Source organism: Trachemys scripta, chromosome 3 (assembly GCF_013100865.1).
Source record: "Trachemys scripta elegans isolate TJP31775 chromosome 3, CAS_Tse_1.0, whole genome shotgun sequence".
Classification (NCBI taxonomy): Eukaryota; Metazoa; Chordata; order Testudines; family Emydidae; genus Trachemys; species Trachemys scripta.
In genome coordinates, this window is record NC_048300.1 from 162,675,929 (window position 1) to 162,698,084 (window position 22,156).

The window sequence follows — 22,156 nt, forward strand, 5'->3', positions numbered from 1 at the left end:
ATTTCAATATCCTTTTTTTATCCTTAATGTGTTGATATATGCACTCAGCGTTAATCTCATTTTCTTAGAGGGTTGCTTGGTATTCTTTGTTTTGTTTTGTTTTGTCTGGGACTATATGACTGAGTTTGAATCCTTAAACTTTTTACTACCCCTGAAAAGACAGAAAGCTTTACCTGTGCAAGAACTGCAGGGTCAGGCCCTAATTCATTTCATTTCCTAGGCTCAACCCCTCAAAAGTATTTAGTATTGATTTCAATGGGAGTTAGGCATCTAATTACCTTTGAGGATTTGGGCCTTCATGCTTGTTTGCATCCTTTTTGTTGAAAGAGAATATTTTCGGAAGATATTTGACTCTTAAGGCTATGTCTACACTACACACCACTGGCAATAGCATGTAGTGTATGTGGAAAATACATTGCATCCACACTGTGGTGTGTTGCTACATGAGTCAGTTGCAACTGATCCATTAGCGATTATCTTTGAAAAGTCATGGAAGACAGGAGAGATTCCAGAGGACTGGAATAGGGCATTTATAGTGCCAATCCATAAATAGGACAATAAAGGCAATTGAGGGAATTATAGACCAGACACCTTAACTTCAGTAGCTGGAAAGATAATTGGGCAAATAATTAAGCAATCAATTTGAAAACATCTAAAACATAATGTGGTGATAAGTAAGAGTCAATATGTATTTGTCAAGAACAAATCCTGTCAAACCAACCTAATAGCTTTCTTTGACAGGGTAACAAGTCTTGTGGCTAGGGGGAAGCGTTAGATGTGGTATATCTGGACTTTAGTAAGGCTTTTGATACTGTCTCGCATGACCTTCTCATAAACAAACTAGAGAAATACAAGCTAGATGGAGCTACTATAAGGTGGGTGCATAACTGATTGAAAAATCATTCCCAGAGAGTAGTTATCAGTGGTTCACAGTCAAGCTGGAAGAGCTTATCGGGTGGAGTCCTGCAGGGATCAATTCTGGATCTGGTTCTATTCAATATCTTCATCAGTGATTTAGATAATGACATACTGAGTTTGCTGATGATACTAAGCAGGTAGGGGTTGCGTGTGCTTTGGAGCATAGGATTAAAATTCAAAATAATTTGGACAAACTAGAGAAATGGTCTGAAGTAGGATGAAATTCAGTAAGGACAAATGCAAAATACTCCACTTAGGAAAGAACAATCAGTCTCACACATAGAAAATGGGAAATGACTGCGTAGGAAGGAATTCTTCAGAAAGGGGTCTGAGGGTCATAGTGAATCACAAGCTAAATATGAGTTAACAGTGTAACACTGTTACAAAAAAAGCAAACATCCTTCTGGGATTTCTTAGCAGAAGTGTTGTAAGCAAGACACGAGAAATAATTCTTGGTCTCTGCCTCACACTAATTAGGCCTCAGATGGAGTATTGTATTCAGTTCTGGGCGCCACATTTCAGGAAAGATGCGGACAAATTGTAGAAAGTCCAGAGAAGGGTAACAAAAATTATTAAAGGTCTAGAAAACATGACCTATGAGGGAAGATTGAAAAAACTGGGTTTGTTTATTGTAGAGAAGAGAAGACTGAGGTCAGACATGATAATGGTTGTCAAGTACATAAAAGATTGTTACAAGGAGGAGAGAGAAAAATTGTTCTTGTTAACCTCTGAGAATAGGACAAGGAGCAATGTGCTTAAATTGCAGCAAGGGCGGTTTAGGTTGGACATTAGGAAAAACTTCCTGTCAGGGTGGTTAATCTTTGGAATAAGTTGCCAAAGGCGGTTGTGGAATCTCCATCATCGGAGATTTTTAAAGCAGGTTAGACAAATACATGTCAGGAATGGTCTAGATAATACTTAGTCCTGCCATGAGTGCAGGGGACTGAACTAGATGACCTCTCATGGTCTCTTCTGGTCCTGTGATTCTATGATTCAATGAAAGGTTCTGGAAGAGAGACGGGAGGCAGTGGGAAAAGGCTTCCCCTCTGCTAGAGCCTTTCCTTCTGCCGCAGTCTTTCCCTCAGGCCTGGAAGGGTTCTGCAGTGGGGAACTGCCCAAGCTTTTCCCCACTGCCTCTCGCAGATCAGGGAGTCTTTTCCTATGAAGAGGAAAGGAGCCAGCAGCAGTGAGGCAGCTGGATGGTACACTGCTAAAAATAGCAGTGTAGATGGCGAGCCAATGCTTTGGCAAGTTGAAAGCATGTAAAGCATAGTCACACACGTACCCACACTTTTGAGGTATGTCTTTACTCTACTTGCCTAAGTCATGCTCACCATCTATACCGCTACCTATACCCCTGCTGGGGGCATATGTCACCAGGTACTCTACATGCCACCGAAAGAAGCGTGCAGTGTAGACATACCCTTACTCTTTATATTATAGAGGCTAATGGTTTCCTGCATGATATCAGAGGGCTTTTCTTTTATTGTTGTAGGACATGGTGAAATCAATATATTTTTGTCTAATTAAACATAAAGGTAAAAAGCGAAGTGCTAAATATCAGTGCCTTGTTTTTAATAAGAAGTAAAATGATTGTTTATTTTGCAGCTGAGTGTGGTGGTCGAATTCATGCTGCTACTTCTGGTCGCATATTGTCACCAGGTTACCCAGCACCATATGACAACAATCTTCATTGCACTTGGATTATAGAGGCAGATCCAGGGAAGACAATTAGGTATATGCTTAATTTCAATTCTTAATGTGAGTTGTTAATGTCTATATTTTGTAAATGAAACTATATGGCAACTAACTACTACACACTACATTATTTTACATTCTGTACATATGGTCCAGCACTTTTTATTATTAATGCACTAGATAGCACAGAACAATTAGAAAAGACATATTATGTTATGTGCATGTGCAATATATTTTAACTTCATTTAAGTATAAATACTTGCAAAACCAGGTTTCAAATTCAGTCTTTGTAGAGGGCCAAATTCAATCTTCAACTTAATTAGGCCAGAGTATTATTACAGATATTTGTATTGCAGTAGCAGTTAAGCATCCCTGTCAGAGATCAGTTTCCCATTGGGACTATACTAAAATGTTAAAAAGACAATCCATGCCTCAAAGAGTTCCCAGTTAAGATTATACTCTTAAATCTTCATGCTAACTTCAATCCACTCTGTAACTCCCATGTCAATAGGAGGTTTGCCCAAAGAGCAGAGGTAGAATATAGCAGTTATGAATTAACTGAACTTAAAAGAGAGGGTTTTTTTTCTAGGCACTTAACTGCCATTGGTGCCTTTAAAAATCTCCCCCTTAATTGTTGTAATGTATTTATTTAATACCCTATTGCCACATTTAACATTAGTCTTCAATATGAAAACCTGTGTGATATGGAATACTCAATAAAAATCTATTTTGTTTTGTTTGGCTGAACCTAGCGTAGAATGTCTAGTACCCTGCCTAGAGTGCGTGGACACCAGAACCTATGGAATTTTGGGTCTAACTTGATGGGTGTCTGGAGACAGATTCTCACCTGGAATTAATTGTCATAGGCCCTTTGCCTTCAGTGAGGATATGGCAATTAACACCAGCTAAAGAAGTCTATGGTGCTTTTATTTTGCATTCCTGACCCATTAGCATTACAAATGTACATGGCACTTTACAGAACAAGGATAACACTCCTGTCCTGGCCCCCAAGAGCCTAAATACAAATAAGACAAGATAGCATTGCAAGAAAAAGAGACTCTGAGGGTTACTAATGATGACAGGAAGGACTTTCTGAAGAGGTGGGAAATTAAAATAGAGTGGAAATGTGCAATGGATAAGGAACAGGGAGACTGTAGGATGTAGGCACAAAATATTGATGAGGAGAAGAATGTAAGGAAAGGAAAAAGGCATGAGAGAAATAATTGCAGAGCAGTGATCATAGAATCATATAAAGGTATGTCTGAAAGGGACTGCAAGAGGACCTCTCATCCATCCACTGTGCTAAGGCAGGATTAACAATACCTAGACCATCCCTGGCAGATGGGGGAGGCAGAGGCAAAATGAGGAGCTTTAATTTTATGAAGTAATACATTGGAAGCCAATGGAGGGATTCAAGAAGTGGACATCTGGGAATTGCTGAAGTACAGAAAGGACTGGAAGGCTTTTATTCCTCCTTCACTTTCCTGTCCTATCAGGGAGGAAGCAGTACTCAGCTCGTAGCATCTAATAAATGCTGCTCACTGACATGGCTATTCATTCAGAGGTAAGAGTGCTGATTTTTAGAGGTTCTCAGCGCAGGTTTGCTGCAGTTACCAGGGAATGGGTAAAATAGAACACAAAATTTCACAAATATTGGCCATATTTAGATGGCAGATTTTAGCTTGTACTCATGCTTTTTTGAGAAATTTAATATTCAGACAGATAAGAGCTGGTGAGCAAAAAGTATGCGAGAGCACTACCAATGAGATTCACATTGTTCTTTACAAATATTCTTATTAATGAGCTTTTTAGAGGTCTGTGATATTAACATGGACAATGAAATACCAGTGTTGTACACCAATGAATGAAGTGGTAGGGGATATAACACACCTACCAAATATACAGTAATTGGACTTGTTTAGAATATTAGCTATCACTTATTTTTAAGAAAATGGTTAATAAACAGCATATTTGTTTATTTTTTGAACAGGTCAGAAGCCTTTTACCTCTTAAATTAAAATAATTCATCTATGAATAAGCTTTAAACTAGGAAAAGTCAAGTCTATTAATTGAAATGTACATTTTTTTTCTTGCAATGTCGTCTTCTTCTTCTTCTTCTCAGAAATAAAAGATAAATGTATTCCCATGTGACTCAACCAAGTGATGAATTCACTCCATTGCAGGTGAATTCAGTACTTAATTTACATTTTAATAAGAAAGACAAATTTGAAATTAATAAAGAATGAAATGAGGAAATCACAAAACACAAGAATTGTTAACTAGAAAACATATTTAATATTTACATATTATCATTCTTCAGAATGAATCATTTTTAAAAATGAAATTACAGTAAATGCAATGCTGTGCTTCTGATGTGATGCTCCTGAATAGTAAAATAGCACTCTGTAAAGCTTTTTTTACATCTAATATTTTAACTTTTGTAAAATGTAGACTACATCATTCCATTATTATCCTAAAAGAATTTATTTTGCTTTTTGGTGGAGAATCAATGACCTAGTTTACTAAAAGGTCATGGTTACAGCATCAGTATATAAGGTTCTGGTGTTTCCAAATCTCCATGGTCAGACTCTAGCTGCCAAATTCAGAAATCTTTCTGAGATGACATTATCTCTATCTCTCCCTGTATTTTTAAATAACCATACTACTCTCACTGATCTGCTGGATATTAATCTTCTTGTACTCCAGCCCCTAAGCTACATGAATAGTATCATTGTTTTCAAGGTAACAAAGGTTGAGGGGCCAGGCCCAGAGAAATTAGCTTTTATTTTCATTTTCTTTGTTTACTGAATTCCTCACTTTAGACAGTTCCTTGATCTGTAATCAAATGAGTGCATTGTGTTGAATTACCAAATGGAATAGTGATGAGGAATTTATTTAAGTGGATAGTTTAGCTTGTAACATGTTGTACATGCTCATCTAGAGACATAACTTAAGTTCAAACTAGAGGAGGCTCTGTTTTAATAGTTTTAGTGCTACTTAATCCAAAAGAATAAAACCTCCAAAATGAGGTAGTTGCTATTCATTGAATGTTGTCAAACATGCGATGGATGTTCTTTGTGTTGGGAGAGCATTGACTTCTTAGAAAACATCTCATTTTGCAGATCAGGGGCCTGATGCCAGCATAACTATTCATTTCAATGGCATTATACCAGCAAAATACTGATATAACATATAATGGGCCCAGAAGTATAGTAATCCACATGCTTTATTGCAGTGTGAAAGAAAATATAAATAATGTAAAATTCAAGCTGACTATCAGAACTCAGTGTTGCAATGCCTAACTTTTAGGAGGCTCCCCATCCAGTGAAATCCACAGCCTCAAGTTAGTCACCTAAGCTTCCTATACAATGCATAGAGAGAGTGAGGCAGCCACCTATTCTAGTCAGCATGAAATGTCAAGGAGAGGGTATGGCCCTCTTAAGGAGTTAGTTGCCTAATTCTGGGCTGGAGGGAGGTGCCTGTGTCTGCTTGGGATTCTCAACCATGAACTCTCTCCTGGTGTTTTTTTTTGTTTTTGTTTTTTTTGTTTTTTTTTTGCAAGAAACAGAGATGAGGAGGAGTGCCCTCCATTATAACCTTTAGCCCAGTGATTAGTGCACAGGAGCATTCTTTAATTACTGAATTTCTGCACATCTGCGAGAAGGGAGAAATGAACCCGGTCTCCCACATCCCTAGTGAGTACTGTACCCTAAGCACTGGGCTAATGGTTATAAAGGAGGGCCCTGCTCATCCTCATCCCCTGCTCTATTTCTTGCAAAAAAAATGGCTTATGTGATTAACTCCAGAAGAAGATACACAGCTGAAAATCCCAGGCAGATATAGGTACCTCCCACTGGCCCTGATTTAGGTGTCAAATTGCCTGACAGGAGTGGGGGTTTGAGGGATTTGTCCTCCTCTCCCCCTCTTGGCCATCTTCTGTGAGTTTAGGTGTGTTCTGAGCACACCTACCAGATTGGATCTCAAAGGAAAGATAGGAAGTCCAGTGCCTATTCTGAAGATCCTGCTGAGGCTTAACCATGAGATATAGGTGCCTGGGCAACTAGACTGAGGTGGCTGTGAATATGCCCACTGATAGAAACTTAAGCACCTAGGAGACTTTAATGGTGGAAACCCATGTGCCTAGAGAGTCTAGGTGCCTACAGGGTTAGTGATAGCTAATCAGGGGGGTGGAAGGTGGGGTTGAGAATCTTTTTGGTACCTAAATGTTGGAATTAAGCACCTATAGTGGCAGATATGTGCCTAAATCTTCTGTGTAGTTAGACCTTTCTCTCTCATTTATAGCAAAATGCACTATTCTCTCTGACAATCTGGTTCAAAATGTCTTGTCATTAGACCTTCCTGGGTTTTACACAACTTCTTGCTGAAGTGGGGACTGGAACTCCTCTATAAGCTTCCTCCAATCATGTGCTTTTCCTGCTTCAAATAGCTCTTTGACAGATTCCAAAGGGATCTGTCTTTACACACACACACACACACACACACACACACACACACACACACACACACACANCACACACACACACACACACACACACACACACACACACACACACACACACACACACTTTGGCAACACTCAGAAAGCTTGTCATGTCAATAAAGTCTCACTGAATTGAGAAAAGAAAAACAGAAAACAATCCGAAGGCTCGGTTCATGTAACGTAACTTCCATATAATTCTGTGTTTTATTTTTGTTTTTCTTTCTTAACTGGTATCCATCTATTTTGAGGTCCAGTGCCTTGCATTTAAGATAAAGCTGCACCTAGTTGCCTTTTGGTAGAGGGACTTCAGTTTCCCCCACTCCCATTAGAAGAAGTACAAGACAATAAGAGGGTTAGCTGTCAGAGAGGATGTGGGTAGCCAAGCTTAGAAAACAAAGAACAAATAAATAGCTATGGCAAACTTACCAGTAAAAAGTAACTACTGTATGTCCCTATTGAAAGTCCAGTTGTCTTAGCCCACTTCGTAACATCACTCTGCCATGCTACAATTGAAAACTTGTTTTAAATTAACCTCCTCTGTAGTAGAACCTTAGCTTTCATGAATATCTTCTTTTTAATTTCCCAGAAGTGATATTTGAATAGCAATGTATGACCACTTTATAGCAAAGGGGCCTTTTCTTTTAAACAGAATAGCGCCATAAATTAGGTGCACTGCATATGCTGTAAAGAAATTGCATCACCTGCATGTTTAAATATCAACTCTAATAAACACAAAGGTTATCCAAGCCTGAAGTTATGTTTAAATAGTTCATGATAATTTCGTGTTAAATTGAAAATAAATAATAAAGGTACAAAACATTTTTAACAAGCATCTTTAAAGGCTATGCTTTCCATATCTTCAATTGTGCATTGTTTCCATTTTACCTACAATTGCTCTTGACTGGCTAACCATCTTATAGATATGTACTTAAAAACATACAGTACAAACAAAAATAGAAACAGAAAATATTTTAAAGGGGGATTTATGAAAAAACAGCTAAAATCATTTGGGGGGAGGGGCATAGTTCCTGCAAACCATTATGCATATTCTTAACTATACTCGTATTCATAAAGTTAAGCACTTGGACTAGTGTGAGCACAGCTGAAATACTGTGTCCAATTCTGGTGTCCACAATTTGAGAAGGATATTTATATATTGGACAGAGCTCAGAGAAGAGCCACAAGAATGACTAAAGGTTTAGAAAACATGCATTATACTGACAGACTCAGCACTCAATCTCTTTAGTTTAACAACAACAACAATATCATTAAGGGGTGTCTTGATTACAGTGTATTAGTACCTATGTAGGGAACAAATATTTAATAATGGGTTCTTCTGTCTGACAGAGAAAGATATAGCCTGGCCCAGTGGCCCGAAGTTGAAGCTAGACAAATTCAAACTGGAAATAAAGCATACATTTTTTTTTTTTAACAATGAGGGTAATTACCATTGGAACAATTTAAGGGTAAGGGTGGATTCTCCATTACTGGCAATTGCTCTAGGAACTACTGTGGGAAAGTTCTAAGGCCTATACAGGAGGTCAGACTAGATAATTGCAATGGTCCCTGCTGGCCTTGGAATCTATGAATCTGTGAAAAAGCATGTGCATAATTCTTTTATGGATTGAAACCCAATGTCATGCTGATGAAATATGTACTATAAGATTTCCTAAAAATAGCACTTTAAGAGGGAGAAAAAAGTTTAAAAGCCTTTAATAGCCTCTTTGCAAATCTCCAATTGTGTACAATTAGAATGAATTTAACAATAAAAACTATTATTTGTTTTAGCCAAGCACAAGTCATTGGACTCAATACAATGGTAACTGTGTGAAATTTAATGGCTTGTGTTGTACAGGAGGTCAGACTATATGAGGTAAAGATTCCTTCTAGCCTTAAACTCTGAATCTAAAGATAATATTAGCAAAAAAGACATGATGCAGGAGTGTAGAAAAGGAGCATTTTTCAGGGAGTTCATCGTTTTGTGAAACTATTCCTAGAGAAAGCAGTGCTAAATTTCAATACATGGCATAAAGTTGTTTTTCTTTAGTTGGCTTATAAAGTGCAAACATTCAAATATTTTCAGGGGACAGATGCAGAAATTAATAAAGATTTGGAATATTTACTTCTTTTTCAAGAAGCAAAAGCAAAAAATAAAAATCTCTGGGAGGGAGAAAAAAAGAGAGAGAGAGAGAGAGAGAGAGAGAGAGAGAGAGAGAGAGAGACTGGCACTGTGCTCTAAAGTTTAACCAGTTTGGTGTCTCTTGAACTAGTAGACTAAACCATTTTCAGAGTGGTGGAATTCACTTTGAGAATGCCCTGTCTACCATCCTCAGACATTTAAGCTTGGATCCTGTTAGTTTGAGTGGTCAGGCCATTTTCCTCAGCTGTTGTTCCATCACAAGAACAGAAAAGCCTTTTAGGGCCTGGTCCAAAGCCAATTGAAATCAATAGAACAACTCCCATTAACTTCAGTATGCTTATGCATGCAGGACTGAAAATTTAACTTTGTATAGGTTATTATTATTCTTAATCGGAATATATCAAAGTTTGCTAGACATTCTACAGACAGGTATGAAGCCAAAATCATACCTCAAGAGGCTTACACACTAAATAGATTAAAGTTAAGACCTTGAATTGTACCAAGAACTGAACAGAAAGCATGTGAAGTGATTCAGTGAATGACTTGTTTACCTCCCACCCCAATTAAGCCAGCTGAAAAAAAGGGTATGGGAGGTAGAGGGGGAACAGGACTTCACAAAAAACAGATGCTGCATCTGAGGTGAGCGTCTCCTGGAAGGAAATTGCTAGCAATTTGTGGGATAGATTTTTGAACCTCTTGTCCTTATTGGTGAGCAGTTAAATTCTATGCACATGAGTAAGTGCTTACCAGTGTGAGAAAATCTATCTTAATGTAAATAGAAATAAAAATAAAATTATTATAAATTAAACACTTTTAAGATATCTGTATCCATTCTAATACATTTAACAAAATATTCAAATAAATATTATGCAGGCTCAGCTTTTGGTTTCTTTTTACATTACAGTGTAAAATATTTCCTCAAATAAATATATATATATAGCAGATAGGGTTTTCCCACCTGGGAATCAGGTGTCTTGTGATATGCATGTTACCTCCTAGTATTTGCTGCAGTTGGACATAATTTAATGTAACACCTAACTAATTCAGCTAGTGTCCTTAGTTTTATTTACATGTGTAGTAGAAATGTTGGTTTATGTGGTTCTGATCTCTTAAAAACCTGATAAAGGTAGGTTACATAGACTTAATGCCAATGTTGTAATGTACAGTGCATGTTACTCTTCCTTTGCAGTCTGCATTTTATTGTTTTTGACACTGAGGTCGCCCATGACATCCTGAAGGTGTGGGATGGTCCTCTTGAAAGCAGTATTCTTCTGAAAGAATGGAGTGGTTCAGCCCTTCCTGAGGATATCCATAGCACCTTCAACTCACTGACGTTACAGTTTGACAGTGACTTCTTCATCAGCAAGTCAGGCTTCTCCATCCAATTCTCAAGTATGTGAATCCTCTATTATCTCAAATACAATCAGGTGTGATCATTCTTGTATACACAAATACACATTTTTTTTTCTTCTGGTAGGCTTGTTAGTCTTTCCCAAAGAGAATCATTTTTTTTTTATTTACACAAAATATACGTATAGGTCATGGTGAGGTCTTAGGATCTATAGGCTAAGTTCCTTTTGTCTTTATTTTAAATATCTCACTATGTATTTTCCATGGCAGCCTCAAATATTGGACCTATTTTATCTAATAACTAATTTTGTTTCTGAAAAAATGAACTGGCACTCACATACACTTTTGTTTCAGGTTCTTTTTCTATTTACATGTATTTTAAGCTAAATGTATTTCATTTTAACAGTGAAAATGTAAAAGAAACCTACACAAAAATACTGTAAAATGTTTGATTTTAAACCATTTGGCATAAATAATTTTGGAATTATGTCTTCAACTCTGAAGTAACTGCAACTCTAGATACAAGAGTGATGGTCTCAGTATTAGAACATTGAATTAATAGAGTTTTCCTGTGATATCACATAACTCTCATAAATGCCAATGATTCAGGTACATCAAAGGGGGAAAAACTTACTGTCTTTATTCAGTCCAATCATTATGTCTGTACACAGTATGGCTGCAATTTATTTAAGGGCATGTCTGTGTGGGACACTCAGGAAAATTAAGTTTAATTAACTGAAGGTGTAAATTTAAACTGCATTAGTTAAAGTATGTAATGTCCCTGTATAGACACTCTTGATCAGAAGTAAAGTGTCCTGAGTTCCCCTTAGCTTAACTTTACTTCAGTTAAGTTAAAGTGAACAGGGATTTAATGCATTTTAACTAATGCACTTTAAATTCACATCTTTAGTTAATTTGGTTTAACTTTCCTCAGTCTCATGTAGACATGCCCTAAGGCAGCGTTTCTCAAATGTGGCCACATGCAGCCTCTAGGGCCTTTTCTTGCGGTCACAGCCTCCTGGGTAGTGATGGGGGAGGAGGGAGGAAAGCAGTGGCCCCTACCCCAGGGTCGCCAGCAGGGGTTGGTCCCTGCTTCCTTCTGGAACCACAAACACTGTGGGAGCAGATGACCAGTGTGAGCTCCCCACCTTCCTGGGGTTGATGGGGCTTGGGCTTTGGGCTTCAGCCCAGGGGTGGTGGGCAGCAGGCTCTGGCCATGTTGTAGCAGGCTCTGCCCCCCCAGCCACAGGGTTTTGGATTGTGGTCCCAGGCTCCCCCCCCCCCCCCATCACCCTAACCCCAGCTGCCTCCTCAACCCCCCCATATAGTCCCCCATCGCCCCGGCCCTCCTGCCTCCTTACCTACCTCCCCATCCAGGGTTTAATTTGTTCCCCAGCTTGCCAGGGATGAGTAAATCTGCAGTGAAAAGTGATGATATAAAATATACGAATATCACTTTTCACAGTAGCAGACTTACTAGCTAGCAAGTCTACAAATAAAAAAACAACAAAAAAGGAAAAGATGCAGAGTATCTTATTTGTGTTTCTCTTCTGTTTAGGTCCAGTAAAGAATAGGGACTCTGTACATTATCTTTTTATTATTGAGTCTGCAAAAAACCCTACATAAATAAACTACAACGATTTGGACAATGTATATGTGCACATGTATTTGTTTTTCCCAAAGTTAATTAAGTATTTTAGGAAATATTGTCACAGCAACCACCAGCAAGAGTTGGTGGCCACACTCTGAGGCCACCAAAATATTTGTTGTGAGAGCCCCTAAGGAACTGTCTGTTTGTTAAACCTTGATATATCTAGGTACAATATAGATGAAGTGAGTAATGGGTTGAGATGAATTTCCTTTAACTGATCAGTTTGTCATAGATTTATATGGATAGATAAGATATGGCAGGGGCTGGATGAGTGTTTCTTTCCTGTATGGCTAATTATAGAAAATGTGCTGCTATTCCTACCAGTTGAAAATGTTATATTTACATATATTTTAATAAAGTTGTTTTAAGATATTAGAACAGATAAAATCACTTTGTACTATACTATAATAAAGTGGAAGTGAGCGTGAGGTGTATAGATATAGATTTAGCAATAAATGAAGGAAGAAAGTATTTAAGCTGTTCACCTTTTCTAGAAAAGTACTAGTATAAAGTATTTGACCTTCAGCAGTTACCGTGGTGAAAAGGAGACAAGTTAAAGCTTTAGGATTCAAGAACTGATTTCTGCAGCTTGGTGTAATTTTCCTTTGGATCTGTTTGGTGATCATGCTGGCAATTGCAGTGTATGTCTCACTGGAATTAATTGAAGTTAGTGGTGGTGAACTGGAAGTCTCTGCTAAAGTTAAGGAAAAATGACTGATACTTTTGGTTTACGATCCTTGTAAATTGCAAAGGGGTGTGTGTGTGCGCGCATATGAAATATCACTGCCCACCTACCCCCAAAAGAGTTCAGTTTATTTGGAATCAGTCCTGCAATGTACTGAGCAGTGTGGCCCTGATACCTCAGACTGTTTGAGCACATGCTAAACTTTAAGTATGTGAGTAGCTTCCTTGACTTCAAAGTTTAGCATGTGCTCAAATGCTCAGCTAGATCTGGATGAGACTTTGCAGCACCTTGGCGGATTGAGCTTTATATTGTTTCTCTCAAACTGAATCGATAAATGAGTCCTGAGTTGCTTTCAATTTTCTGGTAATCGTGGAAGAAATGAATGGTTTATTACAGGTGCTTGGGAGATGAGTCTTTTCATATCCCAAGGATTTTCAAATAATGCATATATTTATGGTAGGCAGTGATTTATATAATGTGACACCTGTGTGTGTTTTATCTTTCGTTATATATGTAGGTATAAATGCTGTAAATAGCTGAAGCTTGCAAGACATTTGACTCCATTAAAGGTCCATTGTCTTGCCAGGTCAGCACAGCATGTAGAACATGAGAACATGAACTGACTGGTGCGATTATGTTAATTGTAATCAGCCTAACACTTTTCATTAAAACTTAATTGCCATTTAATCATGCATAAAAGGACAGAAAATGGAGTTCAGTGTACAAAACTGGCCTTTACTCTGGGGTTTAAAACATTTAAACTAGCGATTACAAATCACATTGTCAATTAACCCTTTCCTAGCAAGACACAGAATATTGGGAGGGGGAAGACACTCCCCCCCCCCACTAAATAGCTGTTCTTCTTTAGCCACTCCATAACTTGAGGACATCTTGGTCTCATATTAGTTGATTTTCAGTAGGGCATAAGCACTCTTTTGATTTTACTGACATTTGCATTCTGCATTCCACTTTACTGAATACTCTCTTTTCTAAGCAATGCTTATTATCTCAACATTTAGAAAAATCAACAAAAGAGATAAATGTTAGCCATAAACATTTATAATGTATTTTTAACAAGTCAGATTATCATTCTTGCATGCTTACTATCTTTGGTGGTTTCATTTTAACAGTTTTTAACATTCCTAATTTAACTTTCTAACTATTTTCCCCCTTTACACTGGATTCTCATTTGTTACTATTTATAAGACCTGTGCTGTTGTCTTAAAATGAACCATACATTCATATTTTCTATGACCTTTAGTAAAGCTTGATCTTTATGATCATACTGATCATTGATATGATCATTATATTGAATACAGGGTCTACTCCCATAAATTTTGTATTAAACAATCTATTTCCAGGTTGTTTCAGGTATAGTCAGACCCATCTGTGACTTTCCTGTATGCCTTCTCTGTGGGTTTAGAATAATTCTTTTTGGTCATCCATAAGCTTCCTCATTGTATAACTATATAAAGCATGTTCCTCTCAATATCTAAATCTGGATCAGCAGTGTAGCTGTTTCCAAGATAACAAAACTATACTGGTGAGGACTTGGGGACATTCTACCCAGGACCGGCTCTGGCTTTTTTGCCGCTCCAGGCAAAAAAGCCTCCTGCCGCCCGCCGCCCCCCCCCCCCTCACCGCGGCAGGGCAGGGCACCGAGCCCGGCCGCAGGCCGCTCTCCCCAACCGGCCAGAGTGCCGGGGGGAGGGCGGCGAGCCTGCCGCAGCTCCGCTGGTGGCCAGCGCCCCGGGAGGAGGGCGGAGAGCCCGGCCGGGGTCCGCTCTCCCTGGCGGCCAGAGCGCCGAGGGGAGGGCAGAGTGCCGGGGGGAGGCCGGAGAACCCAGCCGGGTCTCCGCTCTCCCCGGTGGCCGGAGCCGGAGCACCGCGCCGCCCCCCTCCAGGTGCCGCCCCAAGCACAAGCTTGGTGGGCTGATGGCTGGAGCCGGCCCTGATTCTAGCAAATTAGAATAAGCAGAGTATTTTGCTTGTTTATAATTCCCTCTTTCTCATATTGGAGGAAGCTGCACACTAAATAAGATGGCTGAGGAAGATGTGGTCTTTGAATTGGTGTATGTGGAAGACCCTGAGGTATTTAGTCTCTATTAGGAAAAATTCAGGTAGTAATTGCTGACATGTTCATTTTCTGGTAATGATGGGCATAGATGTATTGACCTGCTTGTAGAATTTCTGAAATCTGGTGCAGTATATGAGATCAGTAACTACCAATTTTCATGTGGCTCCATATGTTATATTTAAATTAAATTATTTATTGTTTGTGAATAATTTGCATCTAACCATAAACTTCATCTTTAAAAAAAGTGTGGATTTAGTGCTCGTGTTGAATTGTCATCCTCTGAAGAAAAACTCCTGTGCTCATGACTGCAGGGCAAGGTTCTCCCTCAGTGCCCTGCCAATGTGCCTCAATCTTAATCTGGGAAGAGTTGCTCTAAGGCTAAAAGCTATAGTTCAGGCTCCATGACCAGTACAATGAAAGCACAGAATCTGGCCCCTAAATTCTATTCTATTCTTCTGCCTCAAGTGATTTTGTACAGATTTTTTAAATCTGTTACCTTTTTTTTTTTTAAATTTGTGTATGGTACTTGTCTGCCTCCTAGGGTAGAGATATGAGATCTTGATCAATAATAAGATTGAGAAAAATATAGAAATATTAAAACCAATCATTAGAAGAGTTCCCACCCAGTGCACCTACCTGTAGGCTTCAGGGTATCTTATGTGACATATGCACACTTGCATATACAGTTTTACCTGAGATGAAAGAAGGAATGAAAAAACTGCTGATTGGGAGATTGTGTGACACTTTTCTTGTATGGAAACTCCCACCTCGTTCAAACATATTCCAGACACTCTGGGAATATGACCAACCAAAAGAGGACTGGTTCACATTTTGTTCCAGGATAGAGCAATTAGGAATAGATTCTAAGACCTCACCATGACCCATAAGGAATTTCCTGACACATAATTAGATTCTGTTACAGCTGAATGGGAGGTCAGTACAATTGGAATTGGACACAGGTGTGGCATTCTCCTTTAAGTCTTAGCATTTAGGAAAATTAATTCTGGATCATTGATTGATTTAACACTGTGGCACATCACAAACTACAGGTTTGTCTTGATTAGGAAAAATGATGAAAGTTAGGTTGTAGGCATACATATAAAACTATTGTTAGGAGAACCTAAAAGGTTCTGAATTGGGAATATGCCTTTAAGTTTGGGTGCTTATCTAAATAAGTATCCTGAAGTAATTCAACAGATAATTAGCCATTTTCTAAACAGATCCTGGTTCTCTTTGCTGATCTCCTAAGAGTGACCCCAGGAGACACCCCTCTCCAACCAAGGGGATGAAATGATTTTTGTGCTCAGTTTGGCCTGTAATTGTTGGGGTTTTTTACATGTGAAGAAAAGACACTTTTAAAAATTATTTATATAACACATTTAGGTCTTGGAGAAAATGCAACAATAAACAAACAAATATTAAGCATTTCTTGCCCACAACTTTCTTTACAACATGACTCACCAATTATAGTTAAAAAAAAAAAAAGAGAGAGAGAAACAAACAAGCAAATTAACACATTAATTAAATTGGAATAATGACTCGGGAGTCACTATCATTGCTGTTGACACTTTTGTTGATGCCTTTTTCCTTTAGCAAGAGCTTAAGCATCACTGCACATTGAACACACTTGTCAGTTTCAAGCACCACAAGACATAGTCTGGCAAAGTCTGTTTCAGTAAGGGCATCTGTCTCTGGTTCTTTGGATTCTTGCTGCATACATGACTGGCTAGGGAAATGCCTATGATGACTGTGGTATAGCTTTGCTGGACTGCTAGTGTGGTGGCTTCTTGAAAAATATTTTCCTATTGGTGCAGATTTATTTTAACTATTTGCACTGCCTATAGTTTAGGTTGTGCCAGCATTTTCATTATAAAACCTTCATTTCCAGGATTTATAATGTGACTGCAAACATTTGATCCATGATAAAATTGCTCAACACTCTCAGCTCAACAAATTCAGTCAGAGAAAAAAAAATCCTGATGACTGAATGACTGACTTCACAGTACTGAGGGGGGAGGGACTTTACTACTACCGATAAAAAGTGAAGCTGCATAGGGCTCCCCCCTTCAACAAGTGATAAATGTTCTAGGGTTCAAAGGGGGAAAAAATGCTATTCCAAGGCCATGAGTCAAGGGAGTCCATTCCTCCAGCACCAGAGGCTTTGGCTCCAGCTGTTACCCCTGAATCCCCTATGCCAGTGCTGAGCTGAAGACTCTTGTTGTGACCCCCATGGTAGTGTTATCAATTCCACATTGCCATTCCTCTGGCCCCTAGCCCCAGTGCCTATTCTACTTCGGAAGAATTTGTGTAGGAGGTCACTTCTGAGAGCAGTCTGCATTGGCCTCAGCACCATAAAGGATGGATTTGGAGGCCCTTCAAACAGGTCCTGAGACAATCCATGTATTTAGAAGCTCCACTATCTGTCTCCTGCTAGTTCCCATAGAAACTGCAACTGCAGACACTCCAGACCCCCCAGAAGTGAACACTTCTATCCTCCTATGATGATGTCAGCATTATGACTGTGAACCCAGTCTATTTCTGGGGATTATAGATTCTATTCGAGGAGGTGAAGGTCTCCAACCTCTTCTCAATGCAGATTTCTCCCTAATCATCCAAAAGGGCACACTCCACCACCTTTTCCTCTACCACTTGCTGAAATTTCCACAGTGGAAGAACACAAACATATTTGTGGAACTAGAAATGAGGTGATAAACATCCAGAGTGAGTCAACTCCCTGCAGGATGATCTTGATGCATATATATGACTTCTTCACATGACAGTAAGATTCTCCTGACCCCTGACAATCTTAATCCATTCAATAAACTTTTCTTAAAATGGTTCAGAGGTTCCAAGCTCCACTAGAAACACTGCAAGCTAATTGGTACTTTTGCATGATTGTCAGTCTACTGCATTTACATTTCTCATAATGGAGCCAGACTGCTTTTCTCTGGTGTGTTTAGTGTTGTGTGAGTTTTTTAAATAACTTTATTGGAACTATTGCAATTTTTTTTTGCTTTGTTCTTGGCTGTGATGCACCAAAATGCTTCTCAAACCATTTTAAAACAAAACAGATGGGACTTTTGCTGCGGTGTCTGTAACTTACAGACCTAAGTTGCTGGACAGCCTGTAGTATTTTTAGTGGAAATTGGAAGCTTTGAATACTTTTTAGAAATCTTCAAAGTAGAGAGAAGAAAGTGTTTTTGACAATGGGTATTGCTGACATGACTGTATTTCGCAGACATAGTTGATGATGATGATGATTTTATCCTTGAAGATATAATGATAGTTTGTGGCCTAAACAAACTCATAAAAAAACATGTCCTTTAAAAGACAAATTAGACTCAACTCTAATATGTCATAGATATATGTAAATACCCTGGTTAATATTTTCAAGGAGTCTACATTTCCCATTGACTTTCCATGAGGTCCTATGTCACTTATGAAAATGGGTCTTAGGCTCTGAAGTCACTTATACCCTTTTGGAAATTTTACCCAGTGTGATTATTTTGAAGGATGTGAATGAGCCCTATCATAGCAGTGCTTACTGCATGAATATATGAGGCGAACATTAATTATATTGTTACATATCAGTGTATTGACGTGTATAAAAAAGTGCCAGTTATGAGATGGAATGAGTGACAGGGGAATGAATAACTTTTAAAGCCTGCATTAACTACAGACGTATGAAATATGTACACTAGCACAAATATTACAGTTCTTGAGACATCTGCACAAAACCAGATAAAGTACTAGTAGACTTGTGAATTCCCTCCAGCTGGAGAGAAAGAGAGAGAGAGAGAGAGAGAAACGCTTGGGAATCCTGAACAGTAAACAGCTTACAAATGAGACAGGTTGAAAACTTGACAGCTTGTCTAAATGCTCATTTTACTAGATGGCACATCAATGCTTAAAGCTAGTGTTTTGTTTAATTAGGATCAAATATATTTGTGGATAATAAAATGGTTACCAGTCTCAAATACAGATAATGCATTCATAGGACAAAAATGCAAATAGCATTTTGATGCTTGTTAAATGTTTGTCAATGTTGGTTTTTTAAAGTTTGAATTTGTACTTGGTAAATGCAGTGAATTATTTAAGACATCAAATCTTTAGTAACTGGTGTATATTTGATGTCAAAAATAGATGAGCAAAATTTGCTACTTCAGATATTACATTGCACAGAACACTTTAAGGAGGGAAAGAAGTATTCAAAGGGTTGGGGTTTTTTGGAAGAGGACAATAACTAATAATATAATATATCTATGTGTGTGTGTTTACACAATTTTCAGCAAATTTCTGAATTTACTGTTCCTTAGCAAACATACTTTACAGTCATTCACAGTTTTAGAGATGTTACTTGTCTATGAAATGGGAAAGTACTTTCATGGGATCACGACCATAAAGCTGTTTTCTCTCTCTGGTGGCCAAGTATATATTCAATAAACCACACTAATGTGGCCTAGCTATCAGGTAAATTTTCAATGTAGTGCTTGGGGAGTTATGTGCAAAACTCTCATTTGCAGTGACAGTTGTTACTTGAATTGATACTCATAAATCACAGTGTGAAAATAAACAAACAAACAAACTAAAAAGAAATTGTGCTATTTTTTTGCTACTTCATTGAGAAATAGAACCCACCTCAAGGGGGGGGCCCTGTGCAAGAAAGATGTGCGAGTTTCAGGGATGGAAAAATGACCAGAAAATAATACATAGTACAAAGACACACATTAAACCTCATTTATATACACAGCAGTGATAGAGAGACCACAATCAATACCTGGGGATATATGTCAGGTTAAACTGTCTAATCTACTCATCTGTCTGCAGACATGCAGGTATATACCATATTTGCTGGATATTTGTTGCAGCATCGGAGTATGTCTGACATATATTTCTGTCTGGGTCTACTACTTTCCCCCCCTGCACTCTCTCCCCTGTAAAGTATCCTCACAATATGCTGTCTTTTCTGAAACTACAATTGTTGCTGCATACATCAGTCAACAGGGGACATTCAGTGAGCAGACGTAAACTCTTCATAGCAGATATTGTGGCTTGTTCTATGTTTGTATAGCACCTAGCTCAATGGGACCCCAATCTCAGTTGGGCTCCCTAAGTGCTACCATAATAGTATTAAAAATAATAAAAGAATAAGTTGGTCCGATGTTAAATACCATATTCTTTTGGATAAAGAATTGTAATTGCAGCAGGGAATGTTTCCATCAGTACTGAAAATCATCCCTTCCCCTTCCTAGCCACATCCCGTGAAGGTCAGGAAGCCTGGGCTCATGCCAGATGAAATTAGCTGAACATCATGTTAATGAAATGTGAAAGTTGTATGCATATACTGGCACAAAAGAAGCCAGTTTGAAGTAAATAATTAAATAAACCCTCTGTGAGGTAGGCAAAGGACTGAAGTGACTAGAACAGTGAAACATGGGGAATTTACAAGAGGACTTGGTATATTTCTTTGTTTTAAAACTTTTTGTGAGCCATTATAAAAAAGCTGTGGGAAAGTGACAGACATGAATTGACTTAGACAGTAAAAGCATGAAAGAGAGGACCCACAATAGTAGACACAGTGCCAAAATTGTGTGTCACTTTAAATAAGCTTGGCCTCCTAATAGCAAATTTACTTTTATTTTTAAACCTAAACGGTATCAACTCTCAAGATTTACCAAGTCTAAGAGCTAGTTCCTCTCATCACCCTCTTTCCATGGAAGGACACTCTGTATTTATACATCTGTTGGCTAACTACGTTTTGGAAAGGTCTCCTCAGGACTTTCCCATCCATACAACCTATCGCCCCTCAGTGGCACCTCAACCTCATTCTATCAGCGTTAATGAAACTGCCCTTGTAGCCTCTATGCACCTCATTTCCATGAAAGTTGCCTTTCTAGTGGCTATTACTTCAGTGAGAAGGGTAGATGAACTTCAGGCCATGATGGCGGATTCTCCTTTCACCACATTTCAGGACAAAGTCTCCTTGTGCCTACACCCAAGTTTCTACCAAAGGTTGTATCTTGGTTTCATCCCAACCAACCCATACACTTACCTGATTTCTTTCCAAAGCCTCGCACCTCAGCAGACCTTGAGCTTTTACTGACAGAGGTCAAGAGCGATCAGGAAGTCCTGTAGACTTCTTATCACTGAGAGGATTAAGGGGCAGGCAGCCTCCATACAGAGGATTTCCAAGTGGATTTTGGGGTGTATTACACTATGTTATCAGTTTTCAGGACTGCCTCTGCCCTGGATGGAGAGTCCATTCCACAAGAGCCCAGGCATTGACTATGGCCACCGTCCATGGTGTGTCACTTCCAGACATATGTAGGGCGGCCACATGGAGTTTGGTGCATACCTTTGCTGTGCACTACACCTTGGTGCAGGACTCTGTGATGAATGCATCATATGGCGTGGCTGCGTCCGTTCAACCATTTCATCCTCTTTCTCGCACCTTCCTCCGAATTAGGTACTGCTTGTTAATCACCCTCAATGGAATACAATAGGGACCATTACTTGAAGAAGAAGAGGAGGTTACTTACCTGCAACTGGCAGTTCTTTGAGATGTGTAGTTCCTATCTGTATTCCACTTCATGCCCTTCTTCCCCTCTGCTGTGGATCTGTTCGATTTGCAATGGAGAAGGAACTGGAGATGCGGTCGGTCTGTCCCAACCTTTATCACCTCAAATGAAAGCATGAGGGCAAAGCAAGGACACATGCACAGACCAACAGACACTGCTACTCTCAAATTCTCCAGCTCTGGATGCATGGTGTGGATGCATGAACCCTCAGTGGAATAAAGATAGGGACCCCACATCTCAAATAACCTCCAATTACAGGTAAGTAACTTCCTTGTCTTTAGTGTGGAAGAAAATTAATGGGCATAGTCTATGTAAAAAGAGACTGTCATTTTAACTGCATAAGTTAATTTTTTAAAGGGCAGTGCTGCATTTAATTACATTTGGTAAGGTACTTGCTCAGTGTGAGTGTGGGCACTGCAGGTTAGAGCCCAATTCTGCCATCCATACTCACATTGAAGAGCAGTTTACTCTGTGAGTATTCATAGATCTTAAGGGAAGAAAGGACCATTCTGATCATCTACTCTGATATCCTGCATAACACACGCCCACAGAATCTCA

At 38.9% G+C, this 22,156-nt stretch overlaps 1 protein-coding gene across 1 annotated transcript in view; it reads left to right on the forward strand.

The window, feature by feature from the left end:
- Positions 1 to 22,156, forward strand: part of LOC117875514 (CUB and sushi domain-containing protein 1-like) — a 1,845,931-nt gene that overhangs the window by 1,472,137 nt on the left and 351,638 nt on the right. The window contains exons 23-24 of the mRNA XM_034766897.1: positions 2,527 to 2,653; positions 10,447 to 10,649. Coding sequence (XP_034622788.1) covers positions 2,527 to 2,653; positions 10,447 to 10,649 — 330 coding nt within the window. The remainder of the gene's footprint in view (positions 1 to 2,526; positions 2,654 to 10,446; positions 10,650 to 22,156) is intronic.